This window comes from Carcharodon carcharias, chromosome 10, assembly GCF_017639515.1.
Source record: "Carcharodon carcharias isolate sCarCar2 chromosome 10, sCarCar2.pri, whole genome shotgun sequence".
NCBI lineage: Eukaryota > Metazoa > Chordata > Chondrichthyes > Lamniformes > Lamnidae > Carcharodon > Carcharodon carcharias.
Genome location: NC_054476.1, coordinates 109,135,495 through 109,157,875, shown reverse-complemented (window position 1 = coordinate 109,157,875; position 22,381 = coordinate 109,135,495). Strand labels below are relative to the sequence as shown.

The following is a 22,381-nucleotide window of genomic DNA, read 5'->3' as shown; positions in this document are numbered from 1 at the left end:
GAGTCAGTAATTATGCAGTTAGGAGGATGGGTTGCTGGTGTGTGGGAACCATCGATTCACTGCATCATATCTCTCTCAAACTTCTTTGCAAATCCTTTCAATGGGTCCTTTCATCACTGAAAGGATCTGGGAATAAGTTAGTGAGCGATACATTAAGGTAGAGTGAAATAACTGTTTTCTAATTGGTTCCTGGAAAATGAGTGTTTTTATGACCTGCAACTGGTAGAAAGTCATAATACTTAATAAAATATTAAAGCACATTGCATCCATCAATCTTTATTGATATATTTGAATAACATAAGAATAGATGGAAAGCATTCCACTTGCTGAAACTTATTTAAACGTTTATTCTGAACCTCCCTCTAAATATAACAGTACAGCCTTCCAGCTGTCACCTATCCTTTCAATTCTCTGAGAAATGTATAAATAAAAATATAGTTGCTCTAATCATCTGAAATCAAAGCAAGATTTAAACAATTGTAAAACTTAAGGTTTCTCAAATAACATGATGAATTTACTAAATAAAGAAACCTTTAAATGTAGTATCTTGCACTGTTTTTAAGCAAGCCTGTTGCTACATTCACACATGTCCTTGTTTTGAGGATTTTATTTTGAAAAAGAAAACAAACTCCGCTCACTTGCTCTGCTTCCAGAAACCTTTCTCAGAAAGCTATCACCACTACCCTGTTAACAGAAAGTACAGAAGGGCTAGCTAGGGCTTAGAAAGAATAGTCACACTCAAAACAAAGATTTCCCATCAAGCAAAAGAAATTTGAGAGCTTTAGACATAAATGCGTTCTTTGCATGTAGGCTGCTACTTTGTTGAAAGCTGAGTGATTGCTCCAGGAAGTTTCATAAACCCAAGCCCTAGGGTTTTTCAGAAAAGGACAAACCTCCAATAGAAAACATTGTAAATACACAAGTGGCTACTATCTATGTAGGGGTAGGTTATAATTATTGAACCACCATTCAGTTGTAATTTTATATAAGTATACAATTGCAGCCAATTAGGTACAACTACAACGCAGAAATTTGCAGATGTGACTGACTGACAAAAAGCATGTAAGATACACAGCTGACCATTTCATCCTTGCTCGTAATAATTTCACATTCTCCATGGGGCCACCTTTACAGTGTCCCAAAGTTCCACTGATGATCGATCCCTTGTTTTCCTTGTTTACAGGCTACCCCCATCCCCCACATCTTGCTGGCATCATTTGCTTGTCACATGTATGCTGACAATGCCAGATCCATTTCTCCACTACCATCCCTGACTCCTCAAACACTTCTCTGTAATCCAATTGTCTAGCTGCCATCAAGTACTGGATAAGGTAGAAAGCAAACATCAAGTTCTGATAACTTGGAACCTTTCTCCGGCACAATATCTTAAAGTCAAAGTCATCTCATTCATCTCCCTCCAGTAGTCTGTACCTCAGCCCTTTCTCTATCTCTTTCCAAAGCATCCCACTCAGGTCCATGTCAACCGTGCCTAATTTCTAATTTGACCACGAGTTTCACTTCAAACAGTACGCCTCTGCAACATTTACCATCTCTGCCCCATTCCATCCCACTGCTGTTGAGCCCCTTATCTATCCTTCTGCCACGTCCTTGCTGGCCTCCTGCATTCCTTCATTCACAAAGTGAAGCTCATTAAAAAAAAATTGAAAAAAATTGGGTCCATATCCAATACTGCTCCCCTTTTCCTCATCAATCTGCAGTAACTCCAATCCTCCAATCAAATTGCATCAAAATTCTTGTGCTCCTCCACAAGTTTTCTTCATGGTCCTGCTCCTCTCTATTTTATCATGCAACCTTCTCATTTCTGATCTTGTTTCATATTGTATCCCTCATGGAAATGGCAGTACCCTACTTTTGTATGTCTCAGCACCTCAACTTGAACTATTGAGAAACTCCTATGCTCCAACCAACACTAATTCACTTCCTTCCAAGCTGCCTTAAGTTTTGCTATTCAACAAAAACAATGTCAAATCACAATCACAAAAAAAGGACAGAATGTGTAACTTTAAAATGGGGACTGAGTTATACCTGCATGGTCTGCTATAATAATCCTCTGCCCTTCACTCTGCTTCACAGGCAGAATGTACTTGTCCCATATGTCATATCACAGAAGATCGACTGAAAAAGTGAATTTTGTATATGCTTCTACATATCCATAGAGTTAACAGGACATTGGAGGATATGTTGCTTGTTTTTCTCTTTTGAGGCCTTGTCTGTGACCTTTGGCAGGGATGCTGTGCTGCAACAGTATGTATTTTTTCCCTGATGACCTTCCTGTGATGCTGCAGTTCTCGCTCCCATCCTCTCTGTTGCTGGTTGGTCTTCCTTAGTGTGTCTTCTAATTGTGCACATCTCCGATGTATCCTTGTGTCTCAGCCTAATCTACCCTGTCCCTTTTTGGTTTTGAGAAAGACATTTTGGGCACTGATACACACCACTATTGTGTGGCCTATTGCTTCCCCTCCTCTATCTGTTGCCTCTTGCCAAAAAGAAGATATTTTCCACACTCATTCACATTCCCCTCCCATGCTGCTCCAGGGTCAGGCTGAGGCCTGACTGCAATTCACCAACGCCAGTCTGTCTCATGTTTTTCCAGTGCCTCCTGCAATCCTGCTCCTAGCCCCAAGAACTCACTTGACTGATTGTTGATCAATGATAACAAAGGACAAGGAGAAACCCAGAGTAAGAATAATTAATTGAAGGAGAACCAACTTCAATGGGGTGAGAATAGATCTGGCCCAAATAAACTGGAAGCAAAGATTGGCAGGAAAAACTGTGACTGAGCACTTAAAAAAGAGGTAGTTCGGGTACCACAAGGAGGAAAGGTAGAGCGAACACATCCAGAGCTCCATGGATGGCAAAAAGATATAAAATAAGATGAAGCAGAAAAAGGGTGCATATGACAGATGTGAAGTGGATAATACAATTGAGAACCAGGCTCAATATAGAAGGTTCAGAGGAAAATTGAAAAAAACAGAAATGCAAAAAGCAAGTACCAGATGAGGCTGGCAGCGAGTAGAAAAGGAAATCCAAAAAATCTTCTGTAGGAATATGGATAATAAAAGGGTGGTAAAAGAAGGGGTGGGGCTGATTAGGGACCAAAAAGGAGATTTATGCATGGAAGCAGGGAGCGTGGCTGAGGTACTGAATGAATACGTTGTATCTGTACCAAGGAAGATGCTGCTGCCAAGGGCATAGTGAAAGAGGAGGTAGATTAGACATTTGATTAGTTTAAAATTGATAAGGAGGTGGCATTGGATTGGCTGACTGTACTTAAATTTGATAAGGCACTAGGACTGGATGAGATGCATTCAAGGTCCTGAGGTAACTGAGAGTGGAAATTGCAGAGGAATTGGCCATAATTTTCCAATCTTCCTCAGATGCCGGGGTAGTGTTAGAGGACTAGAGAATTGCAGATGTCACACCCTTGTTCAAAAAGGATAAGCCCACCAACTACAGGGCCAGTCAGTTTAACTTTGATGGTGGCAAAACTTTTAGAAACAATTATTTGGGAAAAAAATAACAGTCACTTGGGCAAATAAAGGTTAGTTAAGAAAAGCCAACACAGAATTAGTTAAGGACAAATTGTGATTAACTAACCTGCTGGAATTTTTTGATGAATAACAGAGAGGGTTGATAAGGGCAATGCTGTTGATGTGATGTACATGGATGTCCAAAAGTGCCACACAAAAGACTTGAGAGCAAAATTAGGGCCCATTGAATAAATGGAACAGTAGCAATATGGATACAAAATTGGCTGAGTAACTGGAAACTGAGTAGTGGCTGAGGAAGGTTTATAGTGGAGTTCCCTGGTTGTTGACATTAGGAATTTGTTCTTCTTGATATTTATTGACCTAGGCCTTGGTGTACGGGGAACAATTTCAAAATTTGTGGATGACAAGAAATTTGGAAGTATTATGAACTGTGAGGAGGATAGTGTAGAATTTCAAAATGACACAAACAGGTTGGTGGAATGGGCAGACAGGTGACAGGTTAAATTTACTGCACAAAAATGTGAAGTAATTCATTTTCGTAGTAACAAAATGGAGGAAAAATCTGAGCCTTTAAATTTTCAATTGTTCCCCCAGCATCCATAGCACTTGGGTGGAGGTGGTGGGGGGAGCCTGGACGGGAAGAGTTCCACATTTTCACTGCCCTTTGAGTGAAAATGTGCTTTTTGATTTCACTCCTGAATAGCCGAGTTCTAATTTTAAATTTATGCCCCTTTGTTCTGGATTTCCTCACTAGAGGATGGGAGTTCAGAAAGAAAGAGAGTGAGGCAAAGTAAGAAAATTTTAAACATTTTTACCCAAAGGAAAAAGGTAAAAGTAAACACTGTTTTTTAAAGAAAAAAAATGGCAGGCAGACCCGGACAATCGCCAGGTGATGATAGCTTGCAAATACAGCGTTGCATTTTCCCATCATGTAAATTGCTTATGTACCTTTCATAGCTTTTCCTGTTATAGATGCTTACATGATGTCCAATTAGAAATAATGGCCTAAAAATGTTTATTTATTTATACTGTAATGGAAAAATAACTAAAAGAATTAAATAAATGTGGAAATAATACAAATGGAAACATCACAGTGCTGCATTAGAAGGCACTGCTCTGAGGTTAAGGTTGATTCATATTGTTGGAGCAACATTACATGTAGCCGTGTAATGCCTGACCCGTGAATGTCTGATGAGGCAATGCAGAGAGAATGTTACTCTGTATTTAATTCAAGTTCTAATAGATGTGGGAGTACTTGATTTGGACACGGTACAAGTAGTGAGAAATTGCTCTATTTACCTTAGCTGACATCTTTCACCTGCATCAACACAAAATCATTTAAAACATAAAGCAAAAAACGGTAAGGGAAGAAATTAAGGTACACAAAAGAAAATACATAAAGTCTGTAAATAAAAATTTCTATCCTGTTTGAGCACTAGGCAATCACCAAGAAAGGCAAAACACAAATTAAATACAACCCCCAACAATAGGACACTATGTTCATTATTAGCTAGAAGCAGCTAAAGCTGCTACTCCCAACAGTAATACAGTCTGCATCATGTAACTATCAGATCAATCTCTCTCTCTCTGTCTGTCTGTCTTTTACTCACACACACACACACACACACACGCACACAACCAGTGTTAATAAATGAAAAATAACTGTTTGGAATTATTACAGATGTTGGTCTAAATTTTTGTATTAATCTTATATTAATCATATATTTTCTAAATATAGCTGTAAACTAGGCGATCCACAATTAAAATTGATCTCTGGGACAATCACTGTGTTGTCTACTTGTCCACTGAGCATATGATTTGAAACAATCTTATACTCATTGGGAACACAATGGGTCTTCACACCACTGATGACAATATGCGCAATTACAGACGACTGGGAGTGAGTTACAAAACAGTAATTCTATTGAGACAATGCCATAAATAGCAAAAGTAAACCTCAACTGCTTAATCTTCTGAAACCTTCAAGAAAATAACTCTTTCAAGTTGTTCCAAATATTTTTCATTTGATACACTATTTGTGCTAATCCGTCTTACACACGCTGCATTGATCAGGCATTGAAGAAATGTCTTTCTTAAGCAGGACTGGAGACAATGCTGCTGTTATGGGAGGTCTACATCAATACCGCAGTCGATTAGAACAATCTGACAAAGTTAAGACTGGAGACTTTTCTCCACAAACATCAACAGGGGTCACTTGATGATTCTTAGAAGCTTATTTGTAACAGCGTTTTCATTGCGCTATTATATTCAATCTTTTTCATGTTATAATTTCAGTATTCAGCATCAAAGAGGTTGATAAGTGTTAGTGTGGGGGGTGTATAAGAGAGCATTGATGCTGTTTGACCTGAGGAGTGACACACCACGTGACAGATCCTGTAGTAAATTACTAGGGAATAACACATCGAGTATATTACACTCTGTATGACCTCCATTTGTTAGGAATGTCCTTGGCAACAAAGAGCTCCTGTGCTTTGATGAAAGAGCTCATTCTGCAGCCTCAGCATTTAACAGCACAGAGACCAATCATTGCCCTGCAGACGTCTGACAAACTGATAAATGGAGGTTAGCACTTATGATGGTGCATGATGCAATCACAGACCAATCACAACAAACATTTTGCTCATGTTTCCAGGGTTATTCTGTGATATCCTTGTGTAAATCACTATAGATTAAACAGCACCCAATCACAAGGTTTAAACAGCATCCTATGAGGTCTAGATATCATGGTAACATTGACCAACTTTTAATTTATCATTAACTCAAGCCTAATAACAATATAATCAACAAATAACAGAGTTAGAGTAGGCTACACTGGAAGCCACAATAAGACTGACAAGTATCACTGTAACACTTGTGTATAGTAAGAGGGCAACACCGTTCAATTTGTCTCTATTATTATGATGCCAGGTTAAATCAACATGTCCAATGGTACTACTGTACTGAAGGAATGCCGATAATGGGAGTCTCAGCACATCAGTGAACATCTATTTTTGAGAACTGCCTTCAGCAAAAAATGCCTCCAAGCACACTGATTAAACATTGGAACATTTATAGGGTGGAAGAACTAACCATACTTTAATTGGTTTGATCTCATCATCTGCAGTGAGGGACATGACCTTATGATTACCAGCTCAGTGACAACACTCTCAGCTCTGAGTTAGAGATTGTGGGTTCAAGACCTATTCTTCATCTTCAGCCCATAATCCAGGCTAACTTTCAATACAGTACAAACTGAGTACTGCACTGTCAGGGATGCCTTCTTTTAAGATGAGACATTAAACTCTCTCAGATGGAGATAAATGAGCCCAGGCACAATACAAGGAAGAGCAGTGGATTTCTCCTGTGCTCTGGCCAACATTCTCCCCGACCAAAATCATGAACAAAAAGTGATTTTCTGGTTATTTATCCCATTGCTGTGTGTGGGGCCTTACTGCAACCCTCTCAGGGGCTGGACTTCATTGGCTGTGGATCACTATGGAATGTCCAAATATCATAAAAAGCATTACATAAAAACAAGTTTATTCTCTCAATTCCAAACTATCCCTTCCCTTTCAAAAAAAAATATATACAATGATAGAATTTTTTAAAAAAATTCCTGCTGTGACTTGATGCCTAAAATGTTTTTCTTGAAGCAAATACTAATGACTACATCATGATCGCATTCTTGGTAACATTCATCACACCAGGACTGTATTACACAAATGGGATCTGACTCACCCATTTGTGGAGAATATCCAAGTTCAAATATCATTTGAGGTTACTGTTACTGCTACAACTCTCAAGCTGGCTTCTCCTACCCATTCCTTCTTAGGTCACCTGACCTGCATCATCTCGATAGTGTCACAACTATTTTAGAAACGAATTTAAATCTAGGGGTATGGCAGAAGATTTCACATTTTCACATGTCAATATGCAGATACAGATAGGCAAAAGAAAGCACTGGTAACTAAGGGGACTAACTGATCCCAGATCCAACACTCTGTTGAAAATCTGTACAATCACATGATTTTGTCAGTATCTTGTATAAAGAAAACAGAAGGCATGCTTCTCGTAAAATTTCTGTTTACAAGCAAACTCCAACTGTGAAAACATATTCTAAAATTAGTTGCAATGTTAATATAAAAATAGGGATAATGAAAACAGCTTGATAAACAATTTAGATAATTAGAGCAATTTAGTTAATGCAATAAAGTTTTGGGGGAATTTAAATTAAAAAAAAACTTGTTTCCTTTTTATACAAGATGCTCGTTTATGGAATCACTTGTTCCCATCTAAAAGGTGTGCTGTTACCTACCTAAGTTGTTGTCTGTCAGCACCTCTTTGACTTTCTTTGTGATGGCGTATGTATCGAGTTCAGGAGACATGGCTACCAGCTCCTGTATGCTTAACGCTGACTGACCAGAAATTGGCAGTGATGATAGAACCTGAGGATCATTCGAAGGCTGTTCACATGGTTCTGGTGGCTTGATGTCCTTACTGCTCTCTGTAGCTATGGATTGTTGTGATGATAGTTCAGCCACACTCTTCACTGATTCAGCAGAGCTGACTGGAGATTCAGGGGCTGGGCTGCAACTAGCTGAGGTCTTTGGGGTAATCTCTAAAATAAGTGAATAAAAAGTTTCATTATAAAAGTTTTTTTCCTTACTTGCTACAAATCATTTTAACCTAAATTTTATTGTAGGCAGTCCTAGACTTTTAGTAAAAGTAACTCTCATCATAAATGTTGAATTTTATTTGTTCTATTAGAATGGTAAAATCAGAGATGCAATTAAGGGTTTAAGAGGAGGAAAACACCATCCCATCAGTTCAGATGGTTAAGTCAGTGTGTAGCTAAGCCACAAGGCAGGAAGGTACTAAGTTCAATCCCTGGTCATAAAGTCATTATAGCACAGGAGACGACCACTAGTCCATGCAACCCTCCATTAAACAACTTCCTCCTCACTCTATCGAAAGCCTTACAAGATTATTTCCCTCAGCTGTCTATGGAAATTCCTTGTGCTAAACTATAAGAAGTGCTTGTAGAAGCTGTGTGATAGATGTCAAAACCACTCAGGCAAGGTTTCTACTCTAATGGCTATCCACGAATGCACAATGTGGGCACTGTGTGATCCCAGGAGAATAGTTGGAGGCGATGCCATCTATAACCAAATAGTCTGCCAACATTTGTCTGAACTCAAATAAAAGGAACAGACAAGGCACTGGAGTCAGCACCCAAGGCAACTAGCAGGCAGTGAAATGTGTATGGGCAAAGTCTGCAAAGAAAATGGGCACAATAATTGAGAGAAAGTATAGATATAGTAGTACATTGGGAAGAAGCAAAGGGAGATCTGAGCACCAGCCCCAAGAAGACATGTGTGCAGCTGTCTTACTTTTACATGTAAAATTTAAAAAAAAGTATTTCCTGGAGTGAAATGAAGCCGGCACAAGCATGATGGGCTGAATGGCCTCCTTCAGGGCTGTATAATTTTATGATTCTATGATTGGGCCACCCCAGGAATTTGAGAATTACAGAATACACGGAGCTTTAATAAGGAGAAAGAAAACAGCTGAAATATTACATCCCTGTAAAAATTTGTGACAGCAAGTTCAAAGATTGTGGGAGACAGCTTTTGAACTTTTACCACCACAACAGCTTGCACTATATAAATCCAAATGAATGGATACCAAATAAAGCAATCATGGCCTTCAGAAAATACAAGAAAATGTATATCAGAGTAACTGTTAGTTGAACTGAGTAACTTTGTTTGTAATAAAGGAAGCTTGGTTATTTAAGGTCTTGTTCTTGTCACATGTGTGATATAGCTTGGGTTGTTTAAAGTACCTGCTAGGAATGATGTCATAAAATGTGGTGATGTAGGAAGCTAACTAAAAATCTAATGTTGGAACTGACAAGAAAATAAAACAAAATTGCTCAGAACCCTGTAGAACAGAAATGTGTTCTTTAGGCTCATTCATAAATATGCAGCCATGAATGTTGTAAGAGGATGCACAGTTTACTGAACCTAACAAAATAACTGTACATGTACATAAACTGTGTGTTCAGAAGTTTTTGGCTCAGTAGTAGAGCAATACCTTTGCTTCAGTGGAAGAAACAGACTGGCGCAAGACTGACTCAGCCTGGCAATCCTTTCATCCAAAAAACATCAGTTATCAGATTGATAAACCAGCCAGGATCAATAACAATGACTATAGCTACTTGATTAATACAGGTTTCCCAAATCTGAAGGAAATCTGAAGCAACTTAAACTTGAGGGCTGGAAAAACTGAACAAAGTATATTTTTAATATAAATTTGATGCACTTCTTACTAAAATGTAATTGGCAATGAGAAAATTATTATATTGTAGCTTAACAATTAAAAAATACAAACTTTCAACATGTATCATTTATCCTTAAAAGGCCTGATGCAAATCCAGGACACCATTCTGGTCAAAACTCTTTTTTTAAAATCATAGCAGCCAGAGAGTTATGTGCCAAATTTGCTCCTAATTCACCCATGCGAGGGAGTAGTTTGGCACATCATCCATCTTCCTCACTGTATGGTGTCAGAGACGGCAGAAACTCCTGCATGATGAAGATATTTCTACTGGGGTCTGTGTCCTTTAACCTGTACCAAGGTCAAACATACCCCTGCTCAGCTAATGACATTCAACGGAGAATTTTTTTATGACTTGTGTTGTTCCTGATTTCCTTCAGTCATGAACATGATTAATGCATTTCACGAATACTTAATTCTCTTTTATAAGTTACTCATTTTTAATAGACAAATTAAACAACTACATTTTTGGGTTAAAACATCTGAGAATATTAGGATATGATTTCTGCCAAATCTGAAACAGGATGTTAATGGGATTTATCGTAAAACAAGATACAGGCATTTTCCTTCCTTCTCTTGTATTTTTAAGAATCTAACTTTTCATCTAATCTCTCTCCTTCCTTAATAGTGCAGTTTTTGTGTCGATGTTGTCATTCCTGGCTAGGCTTCACCATGGATACTGCCAGGACACAAGCTTGTGCTTTCTTTGTGGCTCATTGTTTCATCTGTTTTCAGGAGAGGTAGAGTAAGAATGTAACTAGAAACTCCAGTTTTAACCCAGTTATCCTAGTTCACAGTGTGATGCTGTTGCATTATGAGGGTCACACCACCTGGTTCAAACAACATTCTTCTGCTATGCTTTACCTTTAAAATAAAAAGAACTCAGGTAATGTAATCCTGAAGGTTATTACACATCAATAAAAAAAAACCCTATCAAGCTTTCAACAAAAACATGCAGAAGTTTGGGACGGGAGCCAATTCTACAATTTGTTATTTGGATTCACTGGTGACTAGTCCTACTCACGACGAAGGCGCGGAGGTGGGCGGGTGGAGAGGAGATGGAGCTAGTTTACTAATTATTACACGGAAGAAAGGTGAAGCTTGTTTATAATTATGCAGAGGAAAAGTGGAACTAGGTTCTACTAGCTTACATATAGTAGGACTAGTATTACTACCTGTTACATAGAGCAGAGCTAATTCTATTCACTGTTAAAAACAGTAAGAGGAGGGTGAGTGGGGACTAGCTCTGCCAATTTTTCCTCCCTCTTTCAGAGTAAAGTTTCAGTCAGATATACCTAAGGTAAATAATTCAGCGATTTTAGAACAACTCTCAGTTATATTGCATCTTTAACAGTAAATGATTTCAAGGTGGTTCACTAAGGTATAAAGGAATGGACACAAAACTAAAAAGATATTAGGAGTGACCAAAAGCTTGATCAAAGACATTAAGTTTCTGAAGGATCTTAGAAGAGAGGAGGTTGGTGAGGAAGTGGGATTCAAGGAATAAATTCCACAGCATGAATCCTGGATGGCTGAAGATATAGCCACTGGGGTGAAGGGAGGAAGGGTTGCACAACAAACTGGAGTCACAGACTGCAAAATTTGGCTTCACAATGTCTATAGTTTTGGTACCTTCTTGTGCAGCCTGCAACTTCACCTGATCATGATGTCAGTAGGCGTGTAGCACTGGCTTGATGTCAGCACTACCATCTTAGACCATGCCACTCCAGCTAATGCACAGCCTAATGTGCATAGAACAGCAGGAAGGACTGCATCTCCAACAACCCCCCGCCCCCCAAATGACCTGTGCTATATAAAGGGATCATCAACTATTCTCAGCTGCGTTGCTGATGAATTTCTATTGGCTTTATTTGAGTTAGGAGAAATGCTGTAAGTTTTTCTACTGCTGTTTGAAGTTGAAGTCAGCAGGGACTGGTGTTGCATTTGGTGAAGGCCTTGGTTGTGAGCTTAAGGATTATGTTCAGACCACTTGGTCCCAGTCATGCGTGCAATAGTCTCCATCCCCCATTGCCTACAAGAGATTGGTGAGGTGTAACACAGAAGAGGACAAGGTGCTCATTGAGGGAGAAGGTGGAGAAAAAGACCTTATCCACAAGGGTTTTCAGAGAAACATTTCTCTCGCCCAAACCTCAGTCAGACCTGCAGCCTCAGAGTAGAGTGCGGAAGGCACTGCCAGTGCCTGTGAGGGTGAGCGTAGACACTAATAATGCATTGGGATCCTTCCAGGCTGTAGTAGGTGACATGGTGAATCTCTCTCAGCTTGCTGTCCACAGCTTTATCATGAAGGTGAATAACACTCTTTATGTCAGGAGAAGGGTTGGGTTCTCTCTGGCCAGAGAGGAGCAGATGGGCTGCGCATGTGGACATGATAGCGGGCTTCCCCATGGTGCAGGGTGCCATCACCTGCACCCATGGCACATCTAAATGTAGAGATACCACAACCACAAGGGGCTATAACTCTGTGAATGTGCAGTTGGTGTGCAACCATACTCAACACATCGTGCAAGTGAATGTCTGGTATCCTGTGAGCAGCTATGATGCTTTTATTCTGCACTGTTCCACTGTTCGCTGAGTATTTCAGCCATCAGGTCAAACCAGACAATAGCTGCTGTGCAACAAGGGCTATCCATTGATCATCTGGCTCATGACTCCGGTGCACAATCCGAACAAGTGGACAGCATCCCAATAATAAGAGCCATCAAAACATCATCGAGCAGGCCAGTGGGCTAAAGCAATGGTTCTGATGCCTGGATCCATCTGCAGGAGGATTGCAGTACTCACCGGAGCACAATTTGTAATGTTCTACAGCACCTTGCACAATTTCACCTTCATGGGGAAGTGGTGGCGTAGTGGTATAGTCACTGGACCAGAGATCCAGAGAGGTAATGCTCTGGGGATAAAAGCAAAATACTGCAGATGCTGGAAATCTGAAATAAAAACCGAAAACGCTGGAAAAACTCAGCAGGTCTGGCAGCATCTGTGGAGAGAGAAACAGAGTTAACATTTCGAGTCTGTATGACTCTTCCTCTGAGCTCTGGGGGCCGGGATCGCATTCCACCATGGCAGATGTCAATTTAAAATTTTTGCCGTCCTTACCTGATCTGAACTACAAGTGACTCCAGACCGACAGCAGGTTGACTCTTAACTGCCCTCTGCCCATTATGCTATCCATATGCGCCATACACCTGTTTGCTCTGAAATCAGTTGTATCAAACCGCTAAACAGTCTAAAGGAAATGGAACCAGACATGCCACCCAGCATCGACCTGGGCACCGTAAACGACAAAAGTCAACTCAGCCCTGTCAACCCGGCAAAATCCTTCTTACTAACATGGGGGGGGGGGGGGGGGGGGGAGAGGATATTGCAAAAATTGGGAGAGCTATCTCACTGGCTAGTCAAACAACAGCCTGACATAGTCATACTCATGGAATCATATCTTACGGACAATGTCCCAGACACTACCATCACCATCCCGAGGACAAAGACAAAAATATCTGGAAAAACTCAGCAGGTCTGGCAGCATCTGTGGCAAGGAGCGCAGTTAACATTTCAAGTCTGAATGACCCTTCAACAGAACTAAGTAAAAATAGAAAAGAGGTGAAATATAAGCTGGGTGGGGTGGGGGGGGGGGGCGGGTTTAGAGCTGGAGAGAGGGCCAGTGATAGATGGAGATAACCAAAATACGTCACAGACAAAAGGACAAAGAGGTGTTGAAGGTGTTGATATTATCTGAGGAATGTGCTAATTAAGGGTAGAAAGCGGGACAAGCAAGGTACAAATAGCCCTAGTGGGGGTGGGGTGAAGGAATCGAAAAAGGGTAAAAGGTAGAGATAAAACAATGGATGGAAATACATTTAAAATAATGGAAATAGGTGGGAAAAGAAAAAATCTATATAAATTATTGGAAAAAAAGGTAGGGGGGGGAATTGGAAAGGGGGTGGGGAGTGGGGATGGAGGAAAGAGTTCATGATCTAAAATTGTTGAACTCAATATCCCTAGGTATGTCCCATCTCACCAGCAGGACAAAGCCAGCAGAGGTGGCAGAATAGAGATATACAGTCGGTAGGGAGTTTCCCTGGGAGTCCACAACATTGACTCCGGACCCCATGAAGTCTTACGGCATCAGGTCAAACATGGGCAAGGGAACCTCCGGCTGATTACTACATACTGCACCCCCTGCCCCTCCACTTAGCTGATGAAGCAATACTCCTCTCTGTTGAGCGCCACTTGGAGGAAACACTGAGGGTGGCATGGGCACTGAATATACTGTAGGTGGGGACTTCAATATCCATCATCAAGAGCGGCTTGGCACCACCACTACTGACTGAGCTGTCCGAGTCCTAAAGGATATAGCTCCTGGGCTGGGTCTGTGACAGGTGGTGAGGGAACCAACAAGAGGGAAAAACATACTTGACCTCATCCGCACCATCCTGCCTGTCGCAGATGCATCTGTCCATGACAGCATCAGGAGTGACCACCACACAGTCCTTGCGGAGACGAAGACCTGCCTTCACATTGAGGGTACCCTTCATCGTGTTGTGTGGCAATATCACTGTGCTAAGTACAGTTAAGAAATTCACTTTTAAAATATGTAACATCCAAATTAATTAAATAGAATAGAGATGGCTGGGCAGGCGATGTGTTGTAGCTGTAGTATGTGGGACCTGGTGGACGCCGGTGTGATCCACTGTGACCACATCTGCAGCAAGTGTTGGCTGCTCAAGGAACTTCGGCTCAGGATTGATGAGCCGGAGTCCGAGCTGCGGACACTGTGGCACATCAGGGAGGGAGAGTGTTACCTGGACACTGTGGTTCAAGGGACAGTCACATCCCTTATATTAATTACATCAAATTTGGATCGTGGTCAGGGGTAGGAGAGTGTGATTGCCAGTGAGGCAGGTATGGGGATCCAGAATTTAGCTTTGGAGTCAGTGTCCTTGTCCTATGGGTACGAGGTTCTTGCTCCCGGAGTGGATGATGACACAAACTGCAGGGAGGATGAGCGAACTGACCACAGCACCGTTGCACAGAGCGCCATTCATGTGGGGGGGGGGGGAGAAAAGAGAAATTTAGTAGTAATAGGGAGGAATAGATACTGTTCTCTGCAGCATAGGCAGAGAGTCTGGAAAGCTGTGTTGTCTACCTGGTGCCAAGGTTAAGGGTATTTGCTTCTGGGCTGGAGGGGAACTTGGGGGTGGGAGGGGAAGGGTCCAGTTGTCGTGATCCAAATAGGTACCAACAACATAGGTAGGACTAGGAGAGAGGTTCTGCTGAGGGACTACGAACAGTTTGGGGCTAAATTAAAAAGCAGAACCAGAATCTCTGGATTATTACCTGAGCCACATGTAAATTGGCATAGGATAAATAAAATTAGAGAGGTAAATGCGTGGCTCAAAGATTGGTGTGGGAGAAATGGGTTCTGATTCATGGGGCACTGGTACCGGTACTGGGGAAGGAGAGAGCTGTTCCGTTGGTACAAGCTTCATTTGAATCATGGTGGGACCAGTGCCCTGGTGAATTGTATAACTAGGGTTGTAGATAGGGCTTTAAATTAACTATTGGGGGGGGGGGCAAGGTTCAACTGAAGGGAAGTTTAAAAGATAAAAAAAAACGACAGAGCAGAGGTGCAGGGTAGTGAAGAGGCGAATGATAATCAAAGTGTGAGAGGAAGGGGCAGAAATGTACGGAGAGTGCAGCAGAAATTAGACCCAAAGTGAGTAATAATGGTAAAAAGTCAAAGCTTAAGGCTTTTTATTTGAATGCACACAACATTTGTAATAAGTAGATGAGTTGATGGCACAAATAGAAATAAATGAGTATGACTTGATAGCTATTACAGAGACATGGTTGCAGGGTGACCAATACTGGGAGCACAATATTCAAGGGCATTCAACATCCCAGAAAAATAGGCAAAAGAGAAAAGGAGGTGGGGTAGCTTTGTTAACAAAGGAAGGTATCAGTGTGATGGTGAGTAGTGATGTAGGTGCAACAGATCGTGATGTGGAATCAGTTTGGGTGGAATTTTGGAATAGCAAGGGGAAGAAGTCACGGGTGGGAGTCGTCTATAGGCTCCTGAAGAGTTGCCTCACTGTAGGACAAAGTATAAATCGGGAAATAACGGAGGCATGTAAGAAGGGCACTACAATTGTCATGGGTGATTTTAAACTGCATTTCTACTGGACAAATTGGATTGACAGGGGTAACATGAAAGACGAATTTCTAGAGTGCATCAGGGGTTGTTTCTTAGAACAATATGTTGCAGAACCTACCCAGGAACAGGCTATTTTAGATCTAGTAATGTAATGTATAAAGTTAAGGATTTTCTAGAGGGTAGTGATCATAACATGGTAGAATTTCAAATTTAGTTTGAGGGCAAGCAACTTGGGTCTCAAACCAATGCCCTCAACTTAAATAAGGGCAATTACAGAGATATGAAGAAAGAGTTGCCTAAAGCAGGCTGGGAAAATAGATTAAGGGTAAGGTCAGTGGATGAGCAGTGGTAAACATTTAAGCAGATATTTCATAATGCTCAGCAAAAATTTATCCCAGTCAAAAAGAAGGATTTGATGAGAAGGATGCACTATCTGTGGTTAACACAGGTGGTCAAGGAGAGTATCCAATCAAAAACTAAGGCATACAAACCGGCGAAAACTAGTGATAGGCCAGAGAATTGGGAATTTTTTATGAACCAGCAGTGGATGACTAAAATGCTAATAAAAGAGTGAGAAAATTGATTATGAAAGTAAGTTGGCAAGAAATATGAAAACAAAATAGCGAAAGCTTCCACGGGTATGTAAAAGAAATAGAGTGGCTAAAGTAAGGGTGGCACCCTTGGAGGGTGCAACTGGAGAACTGAAAACGGGAAACATGGAAATGGCAAATAATTTAAACCAATACGTTACATCGGTCTTCACAGTGAAGGACACTATAAACATCCCAAAGATATCAGATAAGCAAGGAGCTAATGGGAGGAAAGATGTTGTAACAGTCTCTATCATGAGGGACAAAGTATTTGACAAACTAATGGGGCTAAAGGCAGACAAGTCACCAGGACTTGATGGCCTGTATCCAAGGGTTTTAAAGAAAGTGGTTACAGTGATAGTGCAGGCAATGGTTGAAATATTCCAGAACTCACTGGGTTCCAGGAGGGTCCCCGCGGATTAGTAAACCGCTAATGTGATGCCCTTGTTCAAGAAGGGGGGAGGCAAAAAGCAAGAAACTATAGGCCAGTCAGCCTAACGTCTGTCGTTGGGAAAAAGCTAGAGTCCATTATTAAAGAAGAAATAGCTGGACACTTGGAAAAGCTTAACGCAATCAAACAGAGTCAACATGATTTTGTGAAAGGGAAATCATGTTTGGCAAATGTTCTAGAGTTCTTTGGGAATATAACAAGCAGAGTTGATAAAGGGGAACCGGTAGATGTAGTGTATTTGGATTTCCAGAAGGCATTCTATAAGATGCCACAAAAAAGGTTATTGCACAAGATAGGAGCTCACGATATTAGGGTTAACATATTAGAATGGATTGAGGATTGGTTAACACACAGAAGACAGAGAGTTGCGATCAATGGGTTTTCTTTAGGTTGGAAAGATCTGACCAATGGAGTGCCACAAGGATTAGTCCTGAGGCTTCAATTATTTACTATCTATATCAATGACTTGGAGGAGGAGCAGAGTGTAACGTATCCAAATTTACTGATGATACAAAAATACGTGGGAGAGCATGTTGTGATGAGGACATAAGGAATCTGCAAGAGGATATAGATAGGCTGAGTGAGTGGGCAAAAACTTGGCAGATGCAGTTTAATGTAGGAAAATGTTAGGTCATGCGCTGTATTAGGAAGAATCAAAAGGCAGACTATTATTTAAATGGAGAGAGACTCCAAAGAAGTGCAGCACAGGGGGATTTGGGTGTCCTTATCCACAAAACACAAAAAGTTAGCATGCAAGTACAGCAAGTAATTAAGAAGGCAAATGGAATTTTGACCTGTATTGCTAGGGGGTTGGAGTTTAAAAATAAGCAAGTCTTGTTACAACTCTACAAGGTGTTGGTGAGGCCACACCTGGAGTACTGTGTACAGTTTTGGTACCCATATTTAAGAAAGGATATACTGGCATTGGAGGCAGTTCAAAAGAGACTCACTAGGCTGATTCCTGGGGTAAAGGGGTTGACTTATCAAGAATGGCTAAACAGGTTAGGCCTTTATTCATTACAGTTTAGAAGAATGATGGGTGATCTTATTGAAATGTACAAGATTCTAAGGGGGCTTGAGAGGTAGATGTTGAGAAGAAGTTTCCACTAGGGGGGGAATCTTGTACTAGGGGACATAGTTACAGAATAAGGGGACACTCATTTAAAACTGAGACGTGAAGGAATTTCTTCTCTCAGAGGGTAGTGAATGTCTGGAATTCTCTACCCCAGAGAGTTGTGGAGGCTAGATCACTGAAAGTATTTAAAGAGGAGGTAGACAGATTTTTGAAATATTGGGGAGTTGGGGGCTATGACGAGCTGGCACGAAAGAGGAGTTGAGGACTGGGGCAGATCAGCCATGATATTATTGAATGATGGGGCAGGCTTGAGGGGCAGAATGGCCTACTACTGCTCCCATTTCTTATGTTCTTATGAAAGATTTTGAACAGGCCTTGCAGCTCAAGTCTGGGCAACCATGAGGTGCTGTGGGCCATCAGCAGCAGCAAAGTTGTACTCAACGACAATCTATGGCTTGGCACATGCCCCACTCTACCATTACCATCAAGCCAGGGATCAACCTTGGTTCAATGAAGAGTGAAGGACATGCCAAGAGCAGCCCCCAGGCATACCTAAAAATGAAGTGTTGATCTGGTGAAGCTACAACACAGGGCTACAGGTGTCAAACAACATAAGCAGCAAGTGATAGACAGAGCTAAGCAATTCCAGCAGGCCTAAGTCTGCAGTCCTGCTACATCCAGTTGTGAATGGTGGTGGGAATTAAACAGCTCACTGGAGGAGGAGACTCCACAAATATTCCCATCCCCTATGATAGGGGAGCTCAGGACATCAGTGCAAAAGATAAGGCTCGAGCATTCACAACAGCCTTCAGCCAGAAGTGCCCAGTAGATGATCCATCTCGGCCTCCTCCACAAGTCCCCTGCATCACAAATGCCAATCTTCAGTCAATTCGTTACATTCCACGTGATATCAAGAAACTGCTAATGGCACTGAATATTGCAAAGGCTATGGGCCCTGACAATATTTCAGCAATAGTAATAAAGATTTGTGCTCCAGAACTTGCCACTCCCCCAACCAAGCTGTTCCAGTATAGCTACAACACTGGCATCTACCCGGCTATATGGAAAATTACCCAGGCGTGTCCTCTGCACAAGAACCAGGGCAGATCAAACCCAGCCAATTACCACCCAATTAATCTACTCTCAATCATCAGTGAAGTGATGGAAGGGGTCATCAACAACGCTAGCAAGTGACAGTTGCTTAGCAATAACCTGCTCACTGACATTCGGTTTAGGTTTCACAAGGGCTACGCAGTTCCTGACCCCATTGCGGTCATGGTTCAAGCATGGGCAAAGGAGCTGAACTCCCGAGGCGAAGTGAGAGTACTTGACATCAAGGCAGCATTTGACAAAGTGCGGCATCAAGGAGCCCTAGCGAAACTGGAGTCAATGGGAATCAGGGAGAAAACTCTTCATTGGTCGGTATCATACCTAGCACAAAGAAAGATCGCAGTGGTTGTTGAAGGTCAATATCTCAGTCCCAGGATATCACTGCAAGAGTTCCTCAGGGTAGTGTCCTAGGCCCAACCATCTTCAGCTGCATCATCAATGACCTTCCTTCCATTATAAGGTCAGAAGTGGGGATGTTCGCTGATGATTGCAAAATGTTCAGCACCATTCGCAACTCCTCCGGTGCTGAAGCAGAACCTGTTAAAATGCAGCAAGACTTGGACAATATGCAGGTTTCAGTTGACAAGTGGCAAGTAACATTCGCGCCACAAAAGTGCCAGGCAATGATCATCTCCAATGAGAGAGAATCTAACCATTGCTCATTGACATTCAATGGCATCACCATCACTGAATCCCCCGAAATCAACATCCAGAGGGTTACCAGTGACCAGAAACTGAACTGGGCCAGCCAAATAAATGCTGTCAATAGAAGAGCAGGTCAGAGACTGGGAAATCATGGAGAGTAACTCACCTCCTGACTCCCTAAAGCCTGTCCACCATCGACAAGGCACAAGTCAGGAGTATACTGGAATACTCTCCGCTTGCCTGGATGAGTGCAGCTCCAACAACACTCAAGACGCTTGGTGCCATCCAGGACAAAGTAGCCCACTTGATTGGCACCCCATCCATCGCCTTTGACATTCACTCCCTCCACCACTGATGCACAGTGGCAGCAGTGTGTACCATCAAAAAGATGTAATGCAGGAACTCACCAAGGCTCCTTAGACAGTATCTTCCAAACCCACGACCACTACCATTTAGAAAGGCAAGGGCAGCAGATAGATCGGAACACCACTACCTGCAAGTTCCCCTCCAAGTCACTCACCATCCTGACTTGGAAATATATCACTATTCCTTCACTGTAGCAGGGTCAAAATCCTGGAACTCCCTATCTAACAGCACTGTGGGTGTACCTACACCACATGAACTGCAGTGGTTCAAGAAGGCAACTCACCACCACCTTCTCAACAGCAATTAGGAATGGGCAATAAATGCTGGCCTAGCCGGCGATACCCACATCCCATAAATGAATGTTTTAAAAAATGAGGGCACAACACTTAACACCAGGGTATATCAAGCAGCTGAAAAGCAACATGGAAGAGGAGAAAGAAGTGAGGAGACAACCAGAACATTCCATTTCTGGCCGGCTGTGATCAGCTCATTTGGTTGTACCAATTAGTGGAGCCCCAATTCTCTATTGTACAAGAGTCCCACACCTTATTGACCCTCTGTCCTCTTAGCCACAATGAATACTTACAAGCCACTGAAAAAGAACCAATCCAGGCCAAATTTATCAAACAAAAACCATTCAATAATTCACACAAAAGGCAACTTATTATTCTTGGGCAAGTGCTCTTCGGTCTGTCTGCAAGCATGACCCAGACCTCCCTGTTGCTTGCCATTTCAACACACCACCATGCTCTCATGCCCACATGTTCGTCCTTGGCCTGCTGCAATATTCCAGTGAAGCTTAACGCAAACTGAAGGAACAGCATCTCATCTTCCAACTAGGCACTTTACAGCCTTCCGGACTTAATATTGAGTTCAACAACTTCAGACCATGAACTCTCTCCTCCATCCCTACCCACTTTCTGGTCCCCCTTCTTCCAATAATTTATAATTTTTAAAATATATTTTTCTTTTCCCACCTATTTTTAAATTTATTTCGATCTATTGTTTTATCTCCACCTTTTAGCCCATTTCTATCCCTTCCCCCCACTCCACCCCCACTAGGGCCATCTGCCACTTGCTTGTCCTGGCTACTACCCTCAATGCCCCCATTACCACATTCCTTAGATGATATCACCACCGTCAATACCTTTGTCCTTTTGTCTATGACATCTTTGGCAATCTCTTCTTTGCCTCCGCCTATCACTGGGCCTCTATCCAGCTCTAACTGTCCCACCCCCCTCCCCCACCCCCCCACCCCCACCCCCTACCAGCGTATATTTCACCTAATTTCTCTATTTCCTTAGTTCTGATGAAGAGTCATACGGACTTGAAATGGCAACTGTGTTCCTCTCTGCAGATGCTGTCAGACCTGCTGAGTTTTTCTAGCTATTTTTGTTTTTGTTGCTCTTATATAATGCTACCCAGTGGCTGCAAAATGACAGATGGAAGACTGCTGAGTTTCAGTGGAGTACACTACAGCTGGCTTTGTAGAGGGCCTTTGAGCAGCTGTGGCACTGAGGGTCTGGTTGCGAGTTGTACCACCTTGGGCATGGGTTGCAGCAACCTGGACTGGCTGGCTGACAAGGGGCACTAGCAGAGTGGCAATAGTAAGAGGAAGAATAATGTCATCCTGAGTGAAGGCAGAAGGATCATGTTCCACTGAGTCACTGCCACTCCCAAGGGGCAGCACTTCAGCAATTCTAGTAATCTGTTAGCAGACAGAATACTGGAGTGCTGTGAAACTCTGAAAGTCCCTTTGAGCACTGATGTACACAGCTACAACGGCAGTAGTCTGAGCTTGCATGGCAGCAGGTTAGGCTTGCAAGACACCAAGCTGAGATTGCATGACCGCAATCTGTGCTTTAGACGTTGATGACCTCTGCTTGAGCTACAATGGAAGCGGAAACATTCGTCACAAACACTGCATCATGGCAGTGTCTACAAGCGTTCTCAAGGAATCGGTCACCACTTCCATATTGGAAAAGAGAGGCTCCAATATCTGCGCTAAGTCCTGTGGCAAGTTGTTGCCAGACTCCTCCAAACTCCTTGACAGTGACAGCATGCTTTCTGGTAGGTCTTACAATGCACTAAGTATTTCATTGTTTATGTTCATCAACCTTTTTC

The 22,381-nt window shown here is 42.0% G+C and overlaps 1 protein-coding gene across 7 annotated transcripts in view; it reads right to left on the bottom strand.

Moving 5' to 3' along the window:
- LOC121282775 (protein CASP-like) overlaps window positions 1-22,381 on the bottom strand; it is a 698,867-nt gene that overhangs the window by 179,221 nt on the left and 497,265 nt on the right. For 6 of the 7 annotated variants that reach the window (XM_041196551.1, XM_041196546.1, XM_041196550.1 and 3 more), the window contains one exon: window positions 7,828-8,130. The exons of the other annotated variant lie outside the window; for it this stretch is intronic. In XM_041196551.1, the coding sequence (XP_041052485.1) occupies window positions 7,828-8,130 (303 nt within the window). The remainder of the gene's footprint in view (window positions 1-7,827; window positions 8,131-22,381) is intronic. 7 annotated transcript variants of the gene reach the window in all.